The sequence below is a fragment of the Myxine glutinosa genome, chromosome 1 (assembly GCF_964187855.1).
Source record: "Myxine glutinosa chromosome 1, kmMyxGlut1.1, whole genome shotgun sequence".
NCBI classification, from domain to species: Eukaryota; Metazoa; Chordata; class Myxini; order Myxiniformes; family Myxinidae; genus Myxine; species Myxine glutinosa.
In genome coordinates, this window is record NC_136261.1 from 429412282 (window position 1) to 429434438 (window position 22157).

Consider the following 22157-nt stretch of genomic DNA (forward strand, 5'->3'; position numbering starts at 1 on the left):
TTTTCCTGACACAGGTAAATAGACAAGATTTTTTGGTTCCATATTAAATTTATAACCAATCGGGGTTGAGTATGCACTGAATGAAAATATTGTATTTGTTCTTATTCCATCGTTATAAGCACCATCAATCAAATCACAATGAATTAATACTGAATTTATACCGGAGGATATTTGGATAACATTATCACTGTAAAACGTCCCGTTATTTTCAATCTTTTTTGAAGAGAAACCCAATAGCTCTCTGAACGAATTTTCAATCGTGAAATCAACTTTATAATTATTTTTCAGTTTAATAGTTGATTTTGAAGTGTGTGTTTGAATATCTATTACAATATTTTTTGGTTCATCACCTTTTTCTTTCATAAGGCGAGAGACTTCTGAAGATATTTGAGAAATCTCGTAAGCTCCAGGTGAAACAGTTATAGTTTTGTAGGCAGTGCCTGGATTATAACTAAACTTGTTGTTTTTCTCTGTGATATTAAAAAGGGTATTGTAAGTTTCCATTGACAACAAAGATGCCTCATATGAGGTAAGGGGGTCAAGTTGTAGTGGGTAAGGGAATGAAGCTGTGTAATCGCTCGTTGTGAAATTAAAACTAAGAATTGTGCTTCTCATCTTATTTAATATCTAATAAAATATCTTTGTATTGACATTTATTAATTATTTTCATGTTCATCAACTGATCTAAAATGGCTGAGGATTCATTAAAACAATTGTTGTTTCCAGCCTTCTTACTACCTAATAACAATAATAGCCTATTAACTAATTGTGATGGGTCATTTGGAAGAAAACTAACACCCGAACCAAGCTTACTTAAAGCATCAATAATATGTTTCTCCTTCTCATTCTTCTTACTTTTACCAGCAACAGAAACTCCATAATCAAGTGTATTTAACAACTCAATATATACCCTATCTTCCTCTCTTTCCATATCAAGTGGTTCCTCAAAATATTTTGAACCGCTGAATCCGGGGTTTGTTAGAAGAAACATTAATCTTGGAGTTAATTTAACATTTGGTTGAGTAGAACTCAAGAACATCAATTCATCATTAAATATCAATACCTTTTCTTCCACAAGATGAAACACTGCTGGTTCTTCTGTTGGAATGAGACCTGCTCTGGTTTTTGAACCCGCAGAATATTCATTGTTTTGAAGAGCTTCCACAACATAATTAGGGGGTTGATTTACCTGCTCAAGTTTCCGAAATAATCCCTCGTCATCATATTCTAATTCACCAAGTTCTTGTTTTGTTATCTGACTAAAATCTTTGAGCATTTGAAGTTTTTTCGGAGTAAATTCTACCGTGGGAACTGTAGGGTGTTGAGTTTTCAAAAGTGGTTTAAAGAATTTCTCTTGTTTTCTTTCAAAGGCTTCTTCACCAGTTAGTTTCTGTCTCCGTTTCTTCTTTATCTCTTCCTGTTGTTTAACAACTTTTGAAACTAATTGTTGATGTTCCTTAAACTTTCTTTCTCTTTCTTCAGTATTCATTTTCTGTATTTATTTATTGAAAAATATCATTGAGTATCTCATCTTGTTTCACAACAATATATTTATATTTTCCAATCGTGTGTTTCATATAATTTTCAAATTCTTTTTTACTACATAACGTAGAGCAATTATCTCTCCAAAAATTATTTACATCTATTGAATTTAACTTAAATAAAATAAAAGTATTGGCATTGTTTCTTATTGAGCGTCGAGGGAGTTGAAAATATGATTGACTAAGATATATACAATTACAAGAAGAATGTCTCCCTCTTGTATAGTAGCTATCCATTACTGTTTGGTTTCTCTCATTAACACAATCATCAAAGATGACAAGGTTCTTTTTTGATTTATCTAAATCTTGAGGTGAAGGTATATCATCCGTATTATCACTGAGAATACAAGTTATGGGTTTCGATTTTGATTTCTGTGTATCACAAAATAATTGTATTATATCATCAATATTATAATCATTTAGTTTGTTTTGAAGTTTAAATAAACCGATAATGTCTTCCTTTTTAAGACCCGCATTAAAACCCTGTGAGAGTAGTTGATACTCGGGTTGAAAACTTGACTTTGTAAAAATTATTAAATTATCATAATCTAAAAAATTAGAACCAAGGAGCATCTTTAAAAGTAAACAGGTTTTTCCACATCCGCTTGAACCAACTATTAGACATCTCAATGAATTTGGAATGTTTTTATGGTTATTAAATTTTATCTTATTTTCCCAAACGGGTAAAAAATCATTCATTTATATATTTGGAAAACAAGTTATCCAACTTTTTTTGAGCTATTTGAGAAACTCTATATTTTATCCTGAGTTCGGGTTTAATTTCAAAATAATCCATTATTTTATTTATATAGTATCTTGTATTAACATTTCCATTAAAATTATTTTGAATAATAAATATCATTAAACCCTTATACATTTCCTCAATACAATTAGTCTCTTCCCTTGAAAGAAATGGTGTATTATCATCACAATACTTAACATTCATCTCTCTTATTAATCTTGTAAAGTAATTCATTTTTGGTTCTAATTTAAAAGAGTTATATATTTTTTTATATTTCTTATTATCATTAATTAAAATTAAATCACAGAAAATACATTGTTTATATGAATCCTCATCATTAAGCCCCACTCTATCACAAGCCGGACAATTCTCTAATTTATCATATGGAGAGTCTGGAAATTCTAAATATCCTTCAGAACTTATCATATTTATGTGGTAAATTTTTACTTAAACTAAACGCAAGTTTATTCATTAATAAATACAATGTTTCAAAGCACAAAAGACAAATTTCAATCAATCTCTACTTCGGTGGAAGATATAGAAAAATATGTCAAAGATGTTAAATTGAACAAAGATAAATATGGAAATTTTTGGGTAAAACCAGTTATGGAAAATAACATGAGCCCCTCTATTTCATTTAAAGGAAGAGCTCTAACTATACCTGGAAAGACATCCATTAAAGTAAATCTAACAAAAGTTTCTCCTCTACTCCTGGCAATTTATTCAAAGCTTGAAAAAGTGATTGACCACGATACTTTGAAAAAGAATGATAAGACCATTAATAATTCTAGAGGAGACATTTGTATTTTCTTTAATAATCCAAAGGGTGTAGATCTAAGTAAAATGAATGATGTTAATATTTCTGGTGAAATGTCATTTCGTTCTATGATAGTTAGAGATTATTTAAAGATAACTTTTGATATAAAAATTGTAGAGATTGAATCTGTTAATGAAAGAAAGTATATAGATATTGATGGGAATATTTTTCTTGCTAATTAAATATGAGTCAATACAGCAGTGAAGATTTTACTATTTCATTGAACTCAGACGATAGTGATGATAGTATTTCATTGAACTTGGACGATGGTGATGATAGTATTTCATTGAACACAGATGATAGTTATGATACTAATAGTTTGTGCTCAAATGATAGTTATGAGAGTAGCTTTATTGATGACTCTGAGTATGATTCTGAGTATTCATGTGATAGTTATGACTTAGATGATTCTGAGTGAAAAAGTGTTTTAGTTTAAGCACAGCGATATATATAAAACGGAGCTGTAAAGCTCAAAAGTGTTTTATTTTAAGCACAGTGATATATATAAAACACCACGTTTTCTCACGCTATAAATATGGTTTATTGTGATACTTGCGAGAAGGAAGTAAAATATTATAAACAACATATTCTCACCGCAAAACATACATACAACATTTTAAACAAACTTTCCCCTCTTCCACCTGAAACAAAACACTGTTCTACATGTAATAAAAATATCCTCAAGAAAGGCTTCAAAATACATCTTAAAACAAATCTACATTTATCAAATTTTATCACAACTAAAAACTCTGATGGAGCATTCAAAGGACATATTAAAATAAGAGTCTTTAACTTCAAACCTCCTGAACCAGAGTCTATAGTTGATGCTGTAGAAATAGTTAAACCTGCTGTTCAAACGTTGATTGAAAAAACACTAAAGGAAATGAAACCACTTAAATTTTATATGGGAGTAAAATTAGAAATGACAAAGGATGAAGGAGTTATAGATGCACCATACATGAGAACTGAGCCACACTTTATATCTTCATATCAAGATTTTAAAACATCAGGAGTCTATGATGAACTTATTAAACAAGAGCAAGATGTGGATAATTCAATCGTAGGAAGTGGATTCAATATAGGAAAAATTATTTACATAGACATTCATATTCTTAAATCAGATCCTCTAAAAGCTTCTTCTTACATTGATTTACCCAGTGTTATCAAAAATAGAAAAGCAGTTATCAATATCAAAAATAAAGACAATAAATGTTTTCTCTGGTCTATTTTAGCACACTTACATCCTCCACATTTTCATGATGAAAGAGTATCTCATTATAAAAAATATGAGAATACATTAAATACGAAAGATCTAAAGTTTCCGATGACTTTAAATGATATTCCTAAATTTGAAAAGATGAATAATTTATCAGTTAATGTTTATGGTCTAACAGAAACAAACAACATTCAGGTTTTAAAGCTTTCTGACAATTGTAAACAAACTCATATTAATCTTCTATATTTTAATTCAGACGAAAATTCACATTATACATACATCAAAGATATTGCTAAATTAATAAAACCACAAGTCTGTAAGAGAACAAATAAAATATATATTTGTTTGCGTTGTCTTAACTTCTTCAATTCACAAGAAAGATTAGATAAACATTCAAATTATTGTGGCGAACATAAATCAACGGTAATCAATATGCCTAAAGAAGGCTCAAAGATCACATTCAAAGATGAAAATAAAAAGATCAAACATCCATTTGTTATATATGCTGATTTTGAAAGTATTTTAGAAAAAATTGATACTGCTTCTCAAGATCCAAAAGAATCATACACAAATAAATATCAAAAACATACTCCTTGTGGTTTTTGTTATTATATCAAATCATCCGTTGGTGATAAATATAACAAGTTAGAGATGTATAGAGGCTCAAATACCCCAGAGGAGTTTGTGAAACGACTAGAAAAAGACTGTGTTCGATTAACCAAGATAATGAGAGAAACCAATAAACCAATGTCCTTAACAAGTAAAGAAAAAAGGGAATTTATAAAAAACAATGTCTGTCATATTTGTGAGGAGAAAATTGGTAAAGGTCTAAAGGTTAGAGACCATTGTCATCTCACTGGTAAATATAGAGGTCCGGCTCATCAAAGTTGTAATATTAATTATCAACTCCCCTCTTTCATTCCTGTCTTTCTTCATAACAACGCTCATTATGATACACATCTATTTATCAAGGAACTCTCAAAGACTTCTGGAAGTATCTCAGCAATTCCAAACACGGATCAGAAATACATTTCATTCACAAAAACAATTCACACATCTCCTATTACTCATATCAGATTTCTTGATACATTTAAATTCATGGCAAGTCCATTGGTTAACTTGGTTCAAAATCTAAAAGAGTTTCCATGTCTTTCAGAGTATTTTTTAGATAAAGATTTTCTAACACAAAAGGGAATTTACCCCTATGACTATATGGACTCATTTGAGAGATTCAATGAAACACAACTTCCTTCAAAAGAAAATTTCTATAACAAATTAAATAATAGTCATATATCTGATAAAGATTATGTACACGCACAAAATGTTTGGGAAAAATATAACATCAAGAATCTTGGCGAGTATCACGATTTGTATCTCAAAACTGATGTGCTTTTATTGGCCGATGTATTTGAAGCCTTTAGATCTGTTTGTCGCACTGGATATGGATTGGATCCTGCTCACTACTACACAGCACCTGGATTGGCCTGGAGTGCGATGTTGAAAATGACAAAACAAGATTTGGATTTGATAACCGATGTTGATATGCTTTTGATGATTGAAAAGGCAAAAAGAGGTGGAATTTCACAAGTCTGCTCGAGTAGATACGCAAAAGCAAATAACAAATATCTTCCAAATTATGATCCAACGAAAGAGAGTTCTTACTTGATGTACTATGACGCGAACAACCTGTATGGCTGGGCAATGTCTCAGGCTCTTCCTTATGGAAAACTTAGATGGGTAAAGGAAAAAGACTACAAAAACGTTTTACAAGATGTATGTATCTCTACACAAAAAGAATTGGATGAAGAAAAAGTTGGTTATTATTTTGAAATTGATTTAAAATATCCAGAGGAACTCCATAACCTACACAAAGATCTCCCATTTGCTTGTGAGAAAGAAAGTCCAAAGAAAGAATGGTTGAGTGATTATCAACGATCGTTTGATATAGGTGAATCAACAGAAAAATTACTTACTACATTATATAACAAGAAAAATTATGTTCTACACCAAAGAAATTTGCGACAATATTTATCAAAAGGTCTAAGAGTAGAGAAGATCCATAGGGTTCTAAAGTTCAATCAAAGTCATTGGTTAAAGGGGTACATTGATTTTAATACACAAAGAAGAACAGAGTCAAAAACAGATTTTGAGAAAGACTTTTATAAATTGATGAATAATGCGGTCTTTGGTAAGACTATGGAGAATGTGAGGAAAAGACAAAATATCAGACTATCAACATCTTGGGAACAAGCATCAAAATTAATTAATAGACCGAGTTTTACTCGAGCTGAGGTCTTTACTGAGAACTTTTGTGCGATCCATTTGATTAAAGAGAGTATTGAAATGAACAAACCTATTTATATTGGAACAACAATTCTTGATTTATCAAAGTCATTAATGTATGATTACTTTTATAATAACTTGAGGAAGAAATATCAAAATGATGTTAATCTACTTTATATGGATACAGATAGTTTTATTTTGAAAATTAATACCAACGATGTTTATTCAGACATGAAAAGAGACATTAATATCTATGACACGAGTAATTACAGTCCAGAGAGTGAGTTGTTCTCTTCTAAAAATAAAAAGGTGATTGGAAAGTTCAAGGATGAATTAGGAGGAAATGTTATGAGTGAATTTGTGGGATTGAGGTCAAAGGCTTATGCTTATAAATACATTGTGAATAACGTTGAAAAGACTGATAAGAAGTTAAAAGGTGTAAAGAAAAATGTTATTAAAGAAACAATAAACTTTAAGGATTATTATAACTGTTTAACAACAAAGAAAGAAGAGTTTAGAAAGATTAATGGAATAAGAAGTTATAAACATCAATTATATTCAGAAGAGATAAATAAGAAAGCATTGGGGGCTTTTGATGATAAGAGGTTTATTTTAGAAAATGGAATTGATAGTCTCCCTTATGGTTATATAAGTATATAAGTGATAAGATATATATAAGTGATAAGATATATATAAGTGATAAGATATACATAAGTGATAAGATATATATAAGTGATAAGATATATATAAGTGATAAGTTAAAAAGGGGGGGGGGGGGGGTTGGGGATTTTAACGGGCTACCGCCGCCTTTTTTACTATTATATAAATGATAGAACCAAGTATCAACCAGACTAAAGAGTGGAGGTGTAATCAACCTTGGTATATAAATGGAAAACATAATGAATGTGAAAAATATCAAATAGGTATAATTGAAAAGGCAACTGGTAAAAAAATTCACAAAACAAATAAGAGAATTAATTTAAATACCGGTGAATTGGGTAAAAAAGATGGAAATATTTTTGAGTGGACGGAAAACTTTGATGGTTGTCAGGAAAATATATACTTTAATTTTAAAATGGTATGTGGCACTGGAGGTGCTCAAACAAGAACATTGAGGGAGGTTTACCATTTTATCTTAGCTCAGTTAAAATATCTTAATAAAGAACCAAACTCAAACATATTTTTTGTTAATATATTAGATGGTGAAGAGAGTGGCAAGAGAATTAAATTATTTCCCACGCATAAACAAATATTTGTAGGGTCGTTGTTTGAGTGGGTTATATTCACCAGATGATATTAAGAGTAAAAGGTTAAAAGGTCCATGAGGTCAGAAGGATCACAGGTGTTTAAGTGGTCTAATGAATAAGGATAACATGTCAAAAGGTTAGAAGGTTCGTAAAGAACAGGGTGAGAGAAATATAGGTGTTTAGGGGCAATGAGGGAGGGAAAGAATTAATATGGAAGTGAATGGGTCAATGTTTGAGTGGGTCAAAGATTAATCTGCCAGATGATATGTAGAAGAAGGATGATAGGTCTATAAGAGAAAACAAATATTTGTAGTGTTTGAGTGGTCTAATGAACAACATTAAGGATAGGTACTACAGACAAAAGGTTCATAAAGATGAGGGTGGGAGAAATAGAGGTGTTTATGATTTTTGAAAAAGACAAGGGGGTAAATGACATTAGATAGGGATTTCCCATGTTAAACGGAGGTGTCCCAGAAGCAACATTATTACACTACTGATGATGGTTTGCTCACCATAGACTGGATGGGTCTTCCCCCAGCACCATCAAGTGTAATGGAACTTGCCCATTGCTCTTGCAAGAAGACACAATGTAGTCGAGGGCGGTGCTCGTGTTTGCTCAACAAGCTTCCCTGTACTCATTTGTGTTCATCTAAAGTCTGTGCAACTCAGGCGTCTGTTCCTGACTTGACCCAGATTGAGGAAGAAATTGACACTCTGGAATCAGATGAAGATGCTTAATTACTTCCTTATACTCTGTGGGTTTTTATAACTTGAGTCTATAAGTCATTGATTTATTTTGATGTTTTGCTACTGAGTGCACAAATATGATTGACAGGAATGCATTATGTTATTGTATCAACAAAAATCTCTGCGTTTTAGTTCTTTTTTCTTCATTTAACAACAAAGGTTTTGCCACTTTCTAAGGAATGGGGTCATTTCCATTTGATAATGAAAGATTAATTAATACAAAATTTTGTATTTCAGATGAATGTAAGACTGGGAAATTATGCATTTCATTCCAAAGTTAAAAGATTATACCTGTGTTTTCTTTTCCCCGAGAACAGTTTATACTGCGGGTTAAAACAAAACGAATGTCGTTTAAGAATGTGAACTTTTGTCCTGTAGGGCACATTTTCATATGGAAAATTACAATGAACATGCATGCCAAGTACTATATCTATCCTTTTCCATTTATTATTGAACTAAATTATATGTGCAGTACTTAATGTGCACTAACTTGCCGATAGTCAGAGGAATTGGAGGAGTTGCATGTTTGTGTAATGATTCAGACTATGATGTCCTCATACAAACTTGCTTACATCAAGACTTGTTATACGCAATATCATATGCATGTCAAAGAATAAGTGAAACACACGAGCTGTTTATAAACTGAACATAAATGGTTTGTTTGAGTGGCTTTTGCCATTATTTAGTGCTGTTTCAGATAGGGATGCACACAGCTTGAGAGAGAATGAGAGAGAGAGGATGAATTATAATTATGAAAAATGTGACTTTTAAAATGAGTGCATGTGTGTGTCCGCATGGGTGTGCATATATGTGTGTGTGTGTGTGTGTGTGTCGACATGGGTGTGCGTGTGTGTGCGTGTGTGTGCGCGTGTGTGTTAAATGGAGAGAAAGGGGAAGGAAACAGGAAATATTTACAAGAAAGAAGAGTGAATGAGGATCATTTTGAATATAAAAAAGAATGATATGGATGTGCACGTGTCATGTGTGTAAAAGTATGTGTGTGTTTATGTGTATCTGTGTGTCTGTATATCTCGAGGACAAAAACAGAGAAAGGTAGTATGGGGATACGACACAAATATAAATACCCATTAAAGTATATGTGTGATAATTACTTTGGATTTTTGAAATATTTGTTTCTTTAATGCTTCATTTTTGTATTCCAAGTTATAAATATAGGGATGTGGGGTGGGATCACGAGTCCCCAAAGTATACCAGTATGTTTCGAGCCTGGCTAGTCGAATTTACAGGGCAGATTTATACTTTTAGCGAATCAATTGATGCATATAAGCAGTTTGTGAAATATTGGTTGCTAGGGATATTTTTACCATAGCAACAGACACCAATAGGAATTATGTATATGAAATAATCCACAAAATAATATCTGATAACATGAGATGATTTGCAAAATCATACATTTGCATGATCAGAGGATTGCAATGCTCAAAATCTCGATTTAGAAGCATCTATGCAACCGTTGCTAGGGAAAAGGAAGTCCTCACCAAAGGAGTTTAACGTCCTCTTTGTTTTTGGCCGTTGCTCATTAATGTGCAAATTTCGAACATGGGAACATTTCATCAATGGTTCATCTACACTTATTAAACATATCAAGCACATATGCAGATACTTCTCATCGTAGACCACGGCATTCGAAAACCAAGCAGAATTAGTGGACTCGGCCCATGGTCTATTTGTACGGATGCTGTCGTTGGTTGTTATCTCCATAGACCGGTTTTATTTAGAAGGTGGAAGGAAGTTCTCCCAGAACTCAAAATCTCCACCTCCTTTTTCGGTAAAGGATTCTTTTTCATTGACCAGCTTGTGAAACTTCGTTCTCATAGCTTTGGTCCAAGGGCTCGTTTCCGAATCCTCACTGAACCTCCGACAGCTTCGACCTGTAGATTATTTGTCATGATATTCACCGGAATGCTTTATAAGTACTTCTTTGGGATTTTCTTGATCATCTGGATTCCCTGTTGCTCTGACTATCACTGGTACAATTTCAGATTTCTTCAATTTCCAAATCCTCTTCATCTCATTTTTCATATCCTGGTATTACAGATTTCAGCTCTCCTGTATGGATCCTCATATGTAATTTCAATTTGCTGTTTTGAGAGAAACCTTTATCACATAGAGCATTTGTAAGGTTGCTCTCCTGTATGGATCCTCATATGTAATTTCAATTGGCTGTTTCGAGAGACACCTTTATCACATATCAAACATTTGTAAGGTCGCTCTCCTGAATGGATCCTCATATGTGATTTCAAATGGCTGTTTTGAGAGAAACCTTTATCACATATCGAGCATTTGTAAGGTTGCTCTCCTGTATGGATCCTCATATGTAATTTCAATTTGCTGTTTTGAGAGAAACATTTATCACATGTCGAACATTTGTAAGGTCGCTCTCCTGTATGGATCCTCACATGTGATTTCAAATTGCAGCGAAGAGAGAAACTTTTATCACATATTGAGCATTTGTAAGGTTGCTCTCCTGTGTGGATCTTCATATGTGATTTCAAATCGCCTTTATGAGAGAAACCTTTATCACATATCGAGCATTTGTAAGGTCGCTCTCCTGTATGGATCCTCATATGTAATTTCAAACTGTATTTTCGAGAGAAACCTTTATCACATATCGAGCATTTGTGCGGTCGCTCTCCTGTGTGGATCTTCATATGTGATTTCAACTCTCCTTTTTGAGAGCAACCTTTATCACATATCGAGCATTTGTAAGGTCGCTCTCCTGTATGGATCCTCATATGTAATTTCAAACTTTCTTTTCGAGAGAAACCTTTATCACATATCGAGCATTTGTAAGGTTGCTCTCCTGTATGGATCCTCATATGTAATTTCAATTTGCCGTTTTGAGAGAAACCTTTATCACATATCGAGCATTTGTGGGGTCGCTCCCCTGAATGCATCCTCATATGTAATTTCAAATAGCTGTTTAGAGAGAAACCTTTATCACATATCGAGCATTTGTGGGGTCGCTCTCCTGTATGGATCCTAATATGTAATTTAAATTGGCCTTTTTGAGAGAAACCTTTGTCACATATCGAGCATTTGTAAGGTCGCTCTCCTGTATGGATCCTCATATGTGATTTCAAATTGCCTTTTGTCAAGAAACCTTTATCACAGACAGAGCACTTGTGGGGATGTTTTCCTGTATGAATCCTCATGTGTATTTTGATGTAACTCGTTGAAGCAAAATCCATTCTGCACACATTACACTTATAACGTATTCCCCTTTCTCCAACCTTTTTGCGTTTGTTCAATTTAATATTAATCTTGGTGTTGTGAGGCCCAGACATGCGCTTGTATTTTATAGGAAGTGAGTCTTGATTTCGTGATTTTTTCTTCATAAAAGGCTTCTTCTTCACTGTCAAGCTGCGCCTGGACCTTATTTGTCCCTTATTACTTCTGGATTGTTCTACAGAAAGAAAGAAAACAACAATTTTCCTTTTTTTGTCAAAATCAAAATGCTAAATATTTAACACTTTTCCAAAAATGTAATATTTTCTCAACACAAAAGATCTCTTCTGCAAAGTTAATTTTTTACGTTTCCACTCACCAGTTGCAAAACAGGCAGCACTCCCGTTTGTCATGTGAATACCATCTGAACATTTCTTTGCCAAAGCACATTTTGAATCTTCTGTGACAGATGAATCATTGTTGTGTTGTCTGCCTTCCACATTTACAGGATAGACATCACCTGTGTACAAATCAGCATTAGTAGTTTGGAGGGAAATGAGACTGAGATCCATCTTGAGAGATCATAGAACATGTTACGTCATGAAATGTATACTTCCATTTAAATATAAACAGAGGGGCAAATACCCCTGGGCGCTCATCTGGTAGAATAAAGCAGTATACTACACTGACTAAAGGTATTTTAAACCATACCAGGGCATTTTTAACCAATTTGAATGGATGCTGGAGGACAGGGCAGCATGTACAATCATACAAACGTCATCATAAGACTTTAAACAAACAAAAGAAAAATTAACCTCCATCCACCCACAACCCCCAACCCCCATAGACTACCTTAGACCCCATTTTTGTAAATGGTGGGAAAAAAACGTTGGTACATCATGCGTGATGGACAGAATGTTGTGGTCAAGTTTTATTGGAATTGGATGTGTAGTTTCTGAGAAGAAAGCAAATACCTATTTTGGAGGGCAGACCCTGTCCCCTGCACAACCCCAAAGGGGCAGATTTTTTTAATGCCATGAACAAACTTTTGTTCAGCACGGGTGTTGAAGGTTGTGGTCAAGTGTCATCAAAATTGTGTGTGTAGTTTCGGAGAATAAAGCATATATCTATTTTAAGGGGGTCAAACCTGGACACTGTTGCCCCCCCCCCCCCTCCCATTGAGCCCTTTAGACTTCGATTTTCTACGTGTCATGAACAAACATTGGTACATCAAAGGTGATGACGGTTGTGGTCGAGTTTCATCAAAATAGTGTGTAATTTCAGAGTCAAAAGCTAATTCCTATTTTGGGGGCGTTAAACGTGGACCCACTTTGACTCCCAGAAGATCCAAATTGTTAATGCCGTGAAAAACTTTAGTGACAACGCAATAAATATAATTTGTGCCAAGTTTCGTTAGAATTAAATCAGCGGTTGAGGAGAAAAAGTTGCTAGTGTTTACGGAAAAATGGACAGATGGACGGACTGATGACGCACCATCACATAAGCTCCCCGGAAAATTGTTCCAGGTGAACAAATCATGAAGTTAAATATTGTTAAAAATAAAAATTCCGGATGTTAAGCGCTGTTGAAGCATGCTAACCTGAAGGTTAGTGGAAATAACAAGGCGGCGATTTGTATTCAACAGTGTTTAAGTATTTAATTCAATTTCCATGAAATAAAGATTGAAAAATTATTTAAAACATTTTCTGGAATTTATCGGACTCTCCCCGACTTCTGAACTAGTTTCCTAACGGGATGTTAAGTAACGACTGACAACGATTGAGACCGCCAAACCTGGCAAGACAATTTATCTCGGCAGGTGATCCTTCCATGGCATGAACAGGCAGGCAGCTTCTCCTCGGGTGCCCAACACGTTCAAACAGCAGCGATTGCCCTGGAGTTCCAGCTTTTAATCCGCTTCCGCACTAAATGTTCTATCCTATGTAATTCCCCCTCTGTGGGAATGTTCTGCAGCACATCTGTAACCTGCCAATGAATTTAAAGGTTCGCACTCACATTCGGCGGATTCCCAATGGGAACACGATGTTTTCTCCACATCCACTGCTCGCGCTGCAGAACCCCCACTGCTCGCTCTGCGGAACCCCCACAGACGTCACACACATATGCGCAGCCCCGTAACCTTCACCACAACCACACCACTTCACCACAACGTGGTACATCCCCAAATCGCCTCATGGCCCAGCGTACACAACTTACACACCCCCAGCCGTCTCACGCACACCATTTATTCACACGAACCACTCCACAGCCAATTTCACTCCGTTCACACACATGGGTCTCTCCATGACAGTTCACACACAACTTTAGATATGAGCCTTTCCACGGAGATCCCGCAGCTGAATTTGCCAATTGTGCCGGATGCAGCATTTGCGCAATGCACACTCAGCCGCACACCATTTATTGGGAATTTTTTTTCAATCATCTGCATACGGGCGTTTTGCCCGACACGGACCGCTAACACACAGCGACAAGGAGTGCCTTGAAATGTACCCTCCCTTGGACCGGTACTGATTACAAACCTGTTCTTTTTAATCCCCCGCACACAGGATGAGAACATATTAACATTTACAATATTTCCCGCTCGGTAACCTCACCCCTCCCCTCCGTCAAGCAAACGGTTACCCCCGTCTGAATCGATGCACGACCCGTACCGTCGCTCGTTCATGCACTCCACTCTGCACGCTCACGGCACACACTCCATTACACTCAGGCTCGGCACTCCAAGGAACCCCGGCTTCTTTATTCAACCCAAACTCGGCACACACTCTTTCACACCATGAATTTGCTCCAGCTCACACAGCTTCATCTCGTCGTGGTCCGCTTCGATCGCTCATATCCTCTCCACCTGCATCTGCCATGTGTTATCCCGATCTTTACACATTGTTTCTACATATTCCATGATCTCCTACACAACATTCTTTGCCCTCTCGCTTGTCTTCTTGTGCTTGAGATTACTGTAGTGTCTTCCATTATTTATTTCATTTTCCGTTCTTTCGTCTTTAATCCTTCGGCCCATTTATTTTAACTTCTGTGTCCGGCCATTATGTCCCATTTTAAATTATTTTCTAACTTGCCAACATTTCTCTTTTTACATCCTTCCTGCTGTTCAAGTCCAAATACAGAATTTAAGAGCATTTCTCGAGCTGCCCTTAGATCCTGTATTTCTTCTGATTTGCTTCTTCTGTTCTTTTTGCTCATCCACAGGTCATTGTACTCCCTGTTTAAGTCCATTAACTTCTTCTTTTATCCAAATTATCTCCATCATTCTAGCCTCACCTGCTACCATCTCGTTCCGGGCATCATCCACATGCTCACTCTCCTCTCTCAGTACAGCCTCGAGTGTTGCGACTACCTCATTGCCCATAGCCTTCATATCAACCTTTACTTCTCCCTGCCCTGCATGCATGTCATGCCTAATGCCAGCCACCTTATCCCTCCTACATTTTAATCATCACCTGTGCCATTAGTTGACTAATCAACAACATCCTCTCGTCAAAGGCAACGGTGTCCCACTATTCGGTGTTATTGGTGCTGCCTTTTCCAGGGGCTGGTGGGGAAGTGGGTGGGGCGGGAGGGGGGATTTGGGAGGGGGGGAGTGGGGAGGTGGGTGGGGCGGCAAGGGGGTTTGGGAGGGGGGGAGTGGGGAGGTGGGGTTGGGGAGGGGGGAGGGAGGGTTTGAGAGGGGGGAGGCTTGGGTCCTCAATCGCTATTGGCACCTCTCCTGCTGTCCCTCCTGGCCCTTCTCCCACAATGTTACATTAATATACAGCTTGCTGGGCCATGATCTCCTCCATATCCTTCTCAAGCAAGGCCACCAGGACCTGCTCACCTTAACTTGAATTTTTTTTTTTTTAAGATCGAGGCTTGTGTAAGAGCGAACATTAAACGCAAAACATATCAAATAAAACATAATGAAGGGAGCGGGAGACAAGATGGGGAGAGAGAGAGCGAATCAAACAAGCAAAACAACAGTAGAGAACAGGGACATATCACGTGCCTTCGACACGGTCTGGCACCCCGCTCTGCTCACCAAACTCTCCTCCTTTGGTATCCATGGAAATCTCCACGCATGGCTGGCGGACTTCCTCTCTAGTCGTCGTCAACGTGTGGCCCTGAATGGGTTTCTCTCATCTCCTCTTCCTGTTCAGGCTGGAGTTCCCCAAGGCAGTGTTCTGGGCCCCGTGCTTTTTCTGGTCTTCATCAATGATCTCTCTGACTCTCTCGAAAATCCTCTCTATCTCTTTGCTGATGACTCCACTCTCTGCCGCTCCATTCCTCTTCCCTCAGATCGGCAGTCTGCTGCCTCCTCACTCTCTGAAGACCTGGACAAAATCACAGACTGGTCAAACAAGTGGAACATGTCTTTCAATCCTGACAAATCTCACACTCTTACTATGTCTCTCCGAAAAGATCGACTGGACAACCCTCCCATCTACTTTCTCAACAATCCTCTCCAAGAAGTTCTGTCGCTCAAGATTTTGGGTCTCACTATCTGCCATGATCTTTCTTGGGAAAACCACATTTCCAAGCTGGCCTCCAAAGCCAGTCGCCGACTGGGCATCCTCCGTCGTGCGAAGTCCTTCCTCGGCACACCTGAGCTCCTCACCACATACAAGGCTTTCATCCGCAGCTCAATGGAATACTGTTCTCCCCTATGGGCCGGTGCTCCTGCCTCACACCTAGCTCGGCTTCACGCTGTTGAAACCAAAGCTTTCAGAATTATTGGAATCTCCCGCGATGAAGCCATCTCTGAGGGCCTTTCACTCACTCACCGCAGGCAGGTAGGTGGTCTTTCTGTCTTCTACCGACTCCTCTCCGGCCTTGCACCCCCAGCTCTCTCTGTGCTCTGTCCCCCAAATATTCCTACAGGTCGCACAAGATCTGCCAGCAACCCTCTGATGGTTAAACTGCCGAAATCTCGGCTCTCCGCTCACCTTCACTCTTTCATTCCTCTTTTCTCCCGCCTCTGGAACAATCTCCCTCACTCCCTTCAATCCCACTCCTCCCTCCAGGTCTTTAAAACAGCTGTTCACCACCATCTCTTATCTTCCCCCATCCAAAACCTTGATCTTTTCTACCCCCGCTAATTCACCCGATCCACCTTGTTTGAAATTCCAACTTCTTTCCTGGAAGTCCTGGCAGTGTCCATATGTTTTATACCTCTCCCACTGCCCCCTTCCCACGCCCCCCCCCCAAAGCCCTCACCCTCTCTCAGATCTCTCGATGTCTCCATGTCTCTCGGTCCCTGCTCTCAAATGTTGTGTTTGTGTCCTTCCCCCTCTCTCCCCATCTTGTCTACCGCTCCCTATGTTATGTTTTATGTTTATGTTTTGTTTTATGTGTCGGTTTGTCTTTCTGTGTGATTAATGTTCGCTCTTTCACGAGCCTCGATCTTGTATTAAAAAAAAAAAAAAAAAATCCAGAGATCTGTGGAAGAGAGACGGCTGAGGTGGGGAGGGAAGGGATGGTACAACGTATAAAACAAATTGACACTACTAGGCATTTCAGGAATGAAGTCGGAGATTGAAAGAGGTGGATTTGGGGTGTATTAACGGGGATAGAAAATATCAAAGTTTTGGATGGGGGAAGATAAGAGATGGTGGTGAACAGCAGTTTTAAAGACCTGGAGGGAGGAGTGGGATTGAAGAGTGTGGGAGTTTGTTCCAGACGTGGTAGAAAAGAGGATTGAAAGTCTTGGTGAGCAGAGAGTCTTGATTTTGGCAGATTTACCAGAAGAGGTATACAGGCAGACCTTGTGCGTCCTGAAGGAATATTTTGGGGACAGAGCACAGACAGTGCTGGGGGACCTATGCCAGATAGGAGACGGTAGAAGACAGAAAGACCACCAACAGAAAGACCACCAGTCTGCGGTGAGCGAGTGAAAGGCCATCAGAATCAGCTTCATCAGGGGAGATTCCAATCATTCTGAAAGCTCTGGTTTCGAACGAGTGAAACCGAGCTAGGTGTTAGGAAAGGAGCACCAACCCAGAAGGGAGAGCAGTACTCCATCAAGCTATGGATGAAAGCTTTGTATGTGGTGAGGAGCTCAAAGGTGCCCAGGAAGGATGTCACAAGATGGAGGATGCCCAGTCGGCGACATTCTTTGGAGGACATCTTAGAAAAGTGGTTTTCCCATTAAAGATCATGGCAGATTGTGAGACCCAAAAGCTTGAGTGACAGATCTTCTTCGAGAGGATTGTTGAGAAAGTAAATGGGAGGGTTTCCCAGATGGTCTTTTTGGAGAGACTGTGAGAGTGAGAGATTTGTCAGAATTAAAAGATATGTTCCACTTGTTTGACTAGTTTGTGATTTTGTCCAAGTCTGCAGAGAGTGAAGAGGATGGCACCTGCCGATCTCAGGGTTGAGATATGGAGCGGCAGAGAGTGGAGTCATCAGCAAAGAGATAGAGACTGGTCCGGATTTATGATTGGGCAAGCTGGGCAGTTGCCCAGGGGCCTCCACAACCAGGGGGAACCCACATATGGACGATCAGAAGAAGCTGCACTCTCACTGTCTGAAAATTTCGAGTTCAGAATTTTCTTCCAGTAATTGATCAGTTTCTGAGTTCATTGGAGCAACGATTGGAAGCCTCTGAAAACACCTGTTCTCTTTTCGGTTTCTTGCAAAAAACTGGAATCACTGGACTGCGATGAAATCGAAGCAGCTGCAGCAAAATTGGTTGCTGAGTCCAAGGATGATCTAGATCAAACACTTGGTGTTGAACGTGTGCAGTTTTCAGCCTTCTTCACTCATTTACTGGAATACGAAGATGATAACATAGGGAGAGAACATTTCCTTTACAAACTGTTGATGGACAAGAAAGTTGCGGATACATTTCCAAATGTCGAGATAATTCTACGGATGGACAGTCACGTAAAAACGTAAGTATACCCCATGTAAAGTTTTGACTTTTTCAACATATTTCAAAATACAGCTATTTGATCTTCATTTAATAATAATAATAATAAAAATAATAATAATAATAATAAAGGAGTCTTATTTTGCCCCATCAAGCAGAGTAAACTACCCTCATGGCGCTTTACATTATCATGCGAACGCACACACACCGCAGACGCATACACAAACATACACACACACAGCCACACCTTCACTCTTGCCCTATTCCTCTCCCTCCCCATTCAAAACCCACAGATATGTACTCCCCCTCCTCCTCCTCCTCCTCCCCTCCCTCCCCCGCACATGTACACAGACAAACTCTCAATCTCTGTCCCACCTCAAACCAAAGGGAAAACAGGACTTGGACTTTGAAAGACTTGTGAAACAGATAGGTTTTGAGGGAGGTTTTAAAGGCAGGAAGAGAGTCAACATGTCAAACAGAGGAAGGCAAGTCATTCCAGAGCAGAGGTGCAGCAAAGGAAAAGGATTTCTCGCCAAACGACTTGGTGCTGGTGCACGGCGGCTCTAAGGTCATTGAGTCATCGCTTGAATGAAGCCGTCGCCGAGGTTCAGAGAGTGAGCAAATCGGAGAGATAGTGAGGTCCCGTTCCACACAATAGGGTGCAAAATTTGTATTGCACATGAGCAGAGACAGGCAGCCAGTGGAAAGATTCAAGAAGCGGAGTAACATGGTCAGACTTCTTCGCCTTACAGACAAGACGAGCGGCAGAGTTTTGAACCTTTTGTAACTTATCCAAGAGAAACTGAGGGCAGCCAGCATACAAAGAATTACAATAGTCTAGCCTTGAGAGGACAAGGGCACAGGAAGGTGTGCATTTCAACAATATTGACAGATTAAGGTGATTTAATATAACAAATATCAAGAAACATTTACATTTTGTAGTCCATTGTATAATTTAAATAAACATAAATGCAAATTTCGCATGTGGAAAAAGTAAGTACACCCTTGGCTAATAGGTGGTATTGCCCCCCTTTGACAGAAACAACCTCAAGTAAGCGTTTGTTATAACTGTCTACCAGTCTCTGACATCAACTGGGAGAAATTTTTGCCCACTCCTCCATGCAGAATTCTTTCAGCTGTGCGATGTTTGAGGGGTTTCTTGCATGCACAGCTGGTTTCAAGTCCCCCCACAACATCTTGATGGGATTTAGATCCGTTCTTTGACTTGGCCATTCCAGAACTATATATTTCTTTCTTTTCAGTCATTCCTTTTTGGATTTACTGGTATGCTTAGGGTCATTGTCATGTTGCAATGTCGACCTTCGGTTGAGCTTCAACTTTCCGACAGATGGCCTCACATTATCCTCAAGCACCCTCTGGTACAATGAAGAATTCATATTGGATTCTATGATGGTGAGCTGCCCAGGCCCTGATGCAGCAAAGCTGCCCCAAACCATAAATATTTCCACCACCATGCTTTGCAGTTGGTATCAGGTTCTTGTGGTCAAATGCTGTCTTTGGTTTTCACCAAACATGTCTTCTGGTACTGTGGCCAAATAGCTCTACCTTTGACTCATCTGGCCAGAGCACATTGTTCCAGAAGTGCTGGTCTTTGCCTCAGTGTTCATTGGCAAACTTTAGTCTTGCCGTGATGTTCTTTCTGGACAGCAAAGGTTTCCTCCTGTCACACCTCTCATGTAGATCAAATTTGTGCAGCCTCGTTCCAATCGTAGACTCGTGCACTTTGACATCAACAGTGGCAATAGCTACCTGTAGGTCCCGTGATGACATTCTGTGGTTCTTCGAGACTTCTTTCAGCATCTTTCGGTCTGCTCTCAGGCTGAACTTGCTGGGGTGGCCTGGCCTGAACAAGTTGGCAGTTGTTTGGAATCTTCTCCACTTTTTTTTATTTTTTGTATACTGAATGGAGGCTCGTGAAAGAGCTAACATTTACTTCACAAACAACGTAACCAGACAAACAAAATATATAAAAAGAGGGAGTGGAAGACAAGATGGGGAGAGAAGGGGAAGCACACAAACACTTGAGAGCACACAACATTTGAGAGCAGGGAGATGTGTGGGAGGGAGAGGGCTTGGGGGGGGGGGAGGCCTGGGAAGGGGGGTGGGGCGGAGAAGTACAGGGTCCGGCTGGGAGGTGTGACGATTTTCAGAAAACTCGTCCACCGTTATTTTTAGTCGAATTTCAATTATATATATTTTTAAAGACTACATATATAATGCCATGTAATACACTAACAAAGACATTTAAAAAATGCAATTCATGTTTGAATTGGGTATAACAATGCAAGTGGGGGGTCTAGCGCATGCGTGATGGCTGTTGGTTACTCGTTGTTAGGCGCCATTTCAGTAGCCATGGAGCTGTGGACGATTGAACATCGCGTCTTTGTTGTTCAGACGTTTATTCAAACGGGTAGTTCGGTGGTGCTTACACAGCGCAGATTTTGTACTCACTTCAATGTTGGTCGACGTGGTGCCGTTCCATCTCGAAACACAATATTGAAGTGGGTAAAAAACTTCAGGACAACTGGATCTGTGAGGCCGGGAGCAGCTCGGGGAGGTGATTGAACCGTTAGGATCCCGGAAAACATCGAAAGGGTTTGACAAGCTGTGGAGGCCAGCCCTCGTCGGTCAGAGGTATGGCACGTACGGCACGCCCGCGCTCTACGGATGTCAGACTGATCAGTTCATCGAATTTTGAACTTGGACCTTCATTATCACGTGTACAAAATCATGGTGGTTCAAGAACAGCAGCAGAATGATTTCGTACGGTGGTTTCTGTTCACAGAAAGAATGCTGGAACTGCTGAAGGATGCTGCTGTGCTGAGAAATGCTGGAACTTTTCTGCGTGTCTGCAAGAATGCTTTGACAAGAACGGCCGCCATTTAGATGATGTCATTTTTCAAACATGAATTACATTTTTTAAATGTCTTTGTTACAGTGGCATTATATATGTCGTCTTTAAAAAATAAAAAAATTGAAATTCGACTAAAAATAACTGTGCACGAGTTTTCTGAAAACCGTCACCTCCCTGACGGACCCTGTATAAAACACAAGGACACCAAGGACTTCCAGGACAGAAGTTGGTATTTCAAAAAAGGGGAATTGGGGTGAAATTAGTGGGGGTAGAAAAGATCAAGGTTTTGGATGGGGGAAGATGAGAGATGGTGGTGAGCAGCTGTTTTAAAGGCCTGGAGGGTGGAGTGGGATTGAAAAGAGTGAGGGACTTTGTTCCAGAGGTGGGAGAAAAGAGGATTGAAGGAGTGAAGGTGAGCAGAGAGTCTTGATTTTGGCAGTTTAACCAGAAGAGGGTTGCAGGCAGATCTTGTGCGACCTGTAGGAATATTTGCGGGACAGAGCCCAGAGAGAGCTGGGGGGGGGGGGGCAAGGCCAGAGAGGAGTCGGTAGAAGATGGAAAGACCACCAACCTGCCTGCGGTGAGTGAGTGAGAGGCCCTTGGAGTTAGCTTCATCGCGG

The 22157-nt window shown here is 38.7% G+C and overlaps 2 protein-coding genes across 3 annotated transcripts in view; one reads left to right on the forward strand and one right to left on the reverse strand.

Annotated features, from left to right (window-relative positions):
- LOC144888247 (E3 ubiquitin/ISG15 ligase TRIM25-like) overlaps positions 1-22157 on the forward strand; it is a 950979-nt gene that overhangs the window by 596488 nt on the left and 332334 nt on the right. The gene's annotated exons all lie outside the window — the stretch shown is intronic.
- The window catches only part of LOC144889640 (uncharacterized), a 106483-nt gene continuing 93357 nt past the window's right edge, over positions 9032-22157 (reverse strand). For both annotated transcript variants that reach the window (XM_078770659.1, XM_078770658.1), the window contains exons 3-4: positions 12162-12302; positions 9032-12020 (exon numbers count right to left, since the gene is read on the reverse strand). In XM_078770659.1, coding sequence (XP_078626785.1) covers positions 10717-12020; positions 12162-12302 — 1445 coding nt within the window. In that variant the 3' untranslated portion in view covers positions 9032-10716. The remainder of the gene's footprint in view (positions 12021-12161; positions 12303-22157) is intronic.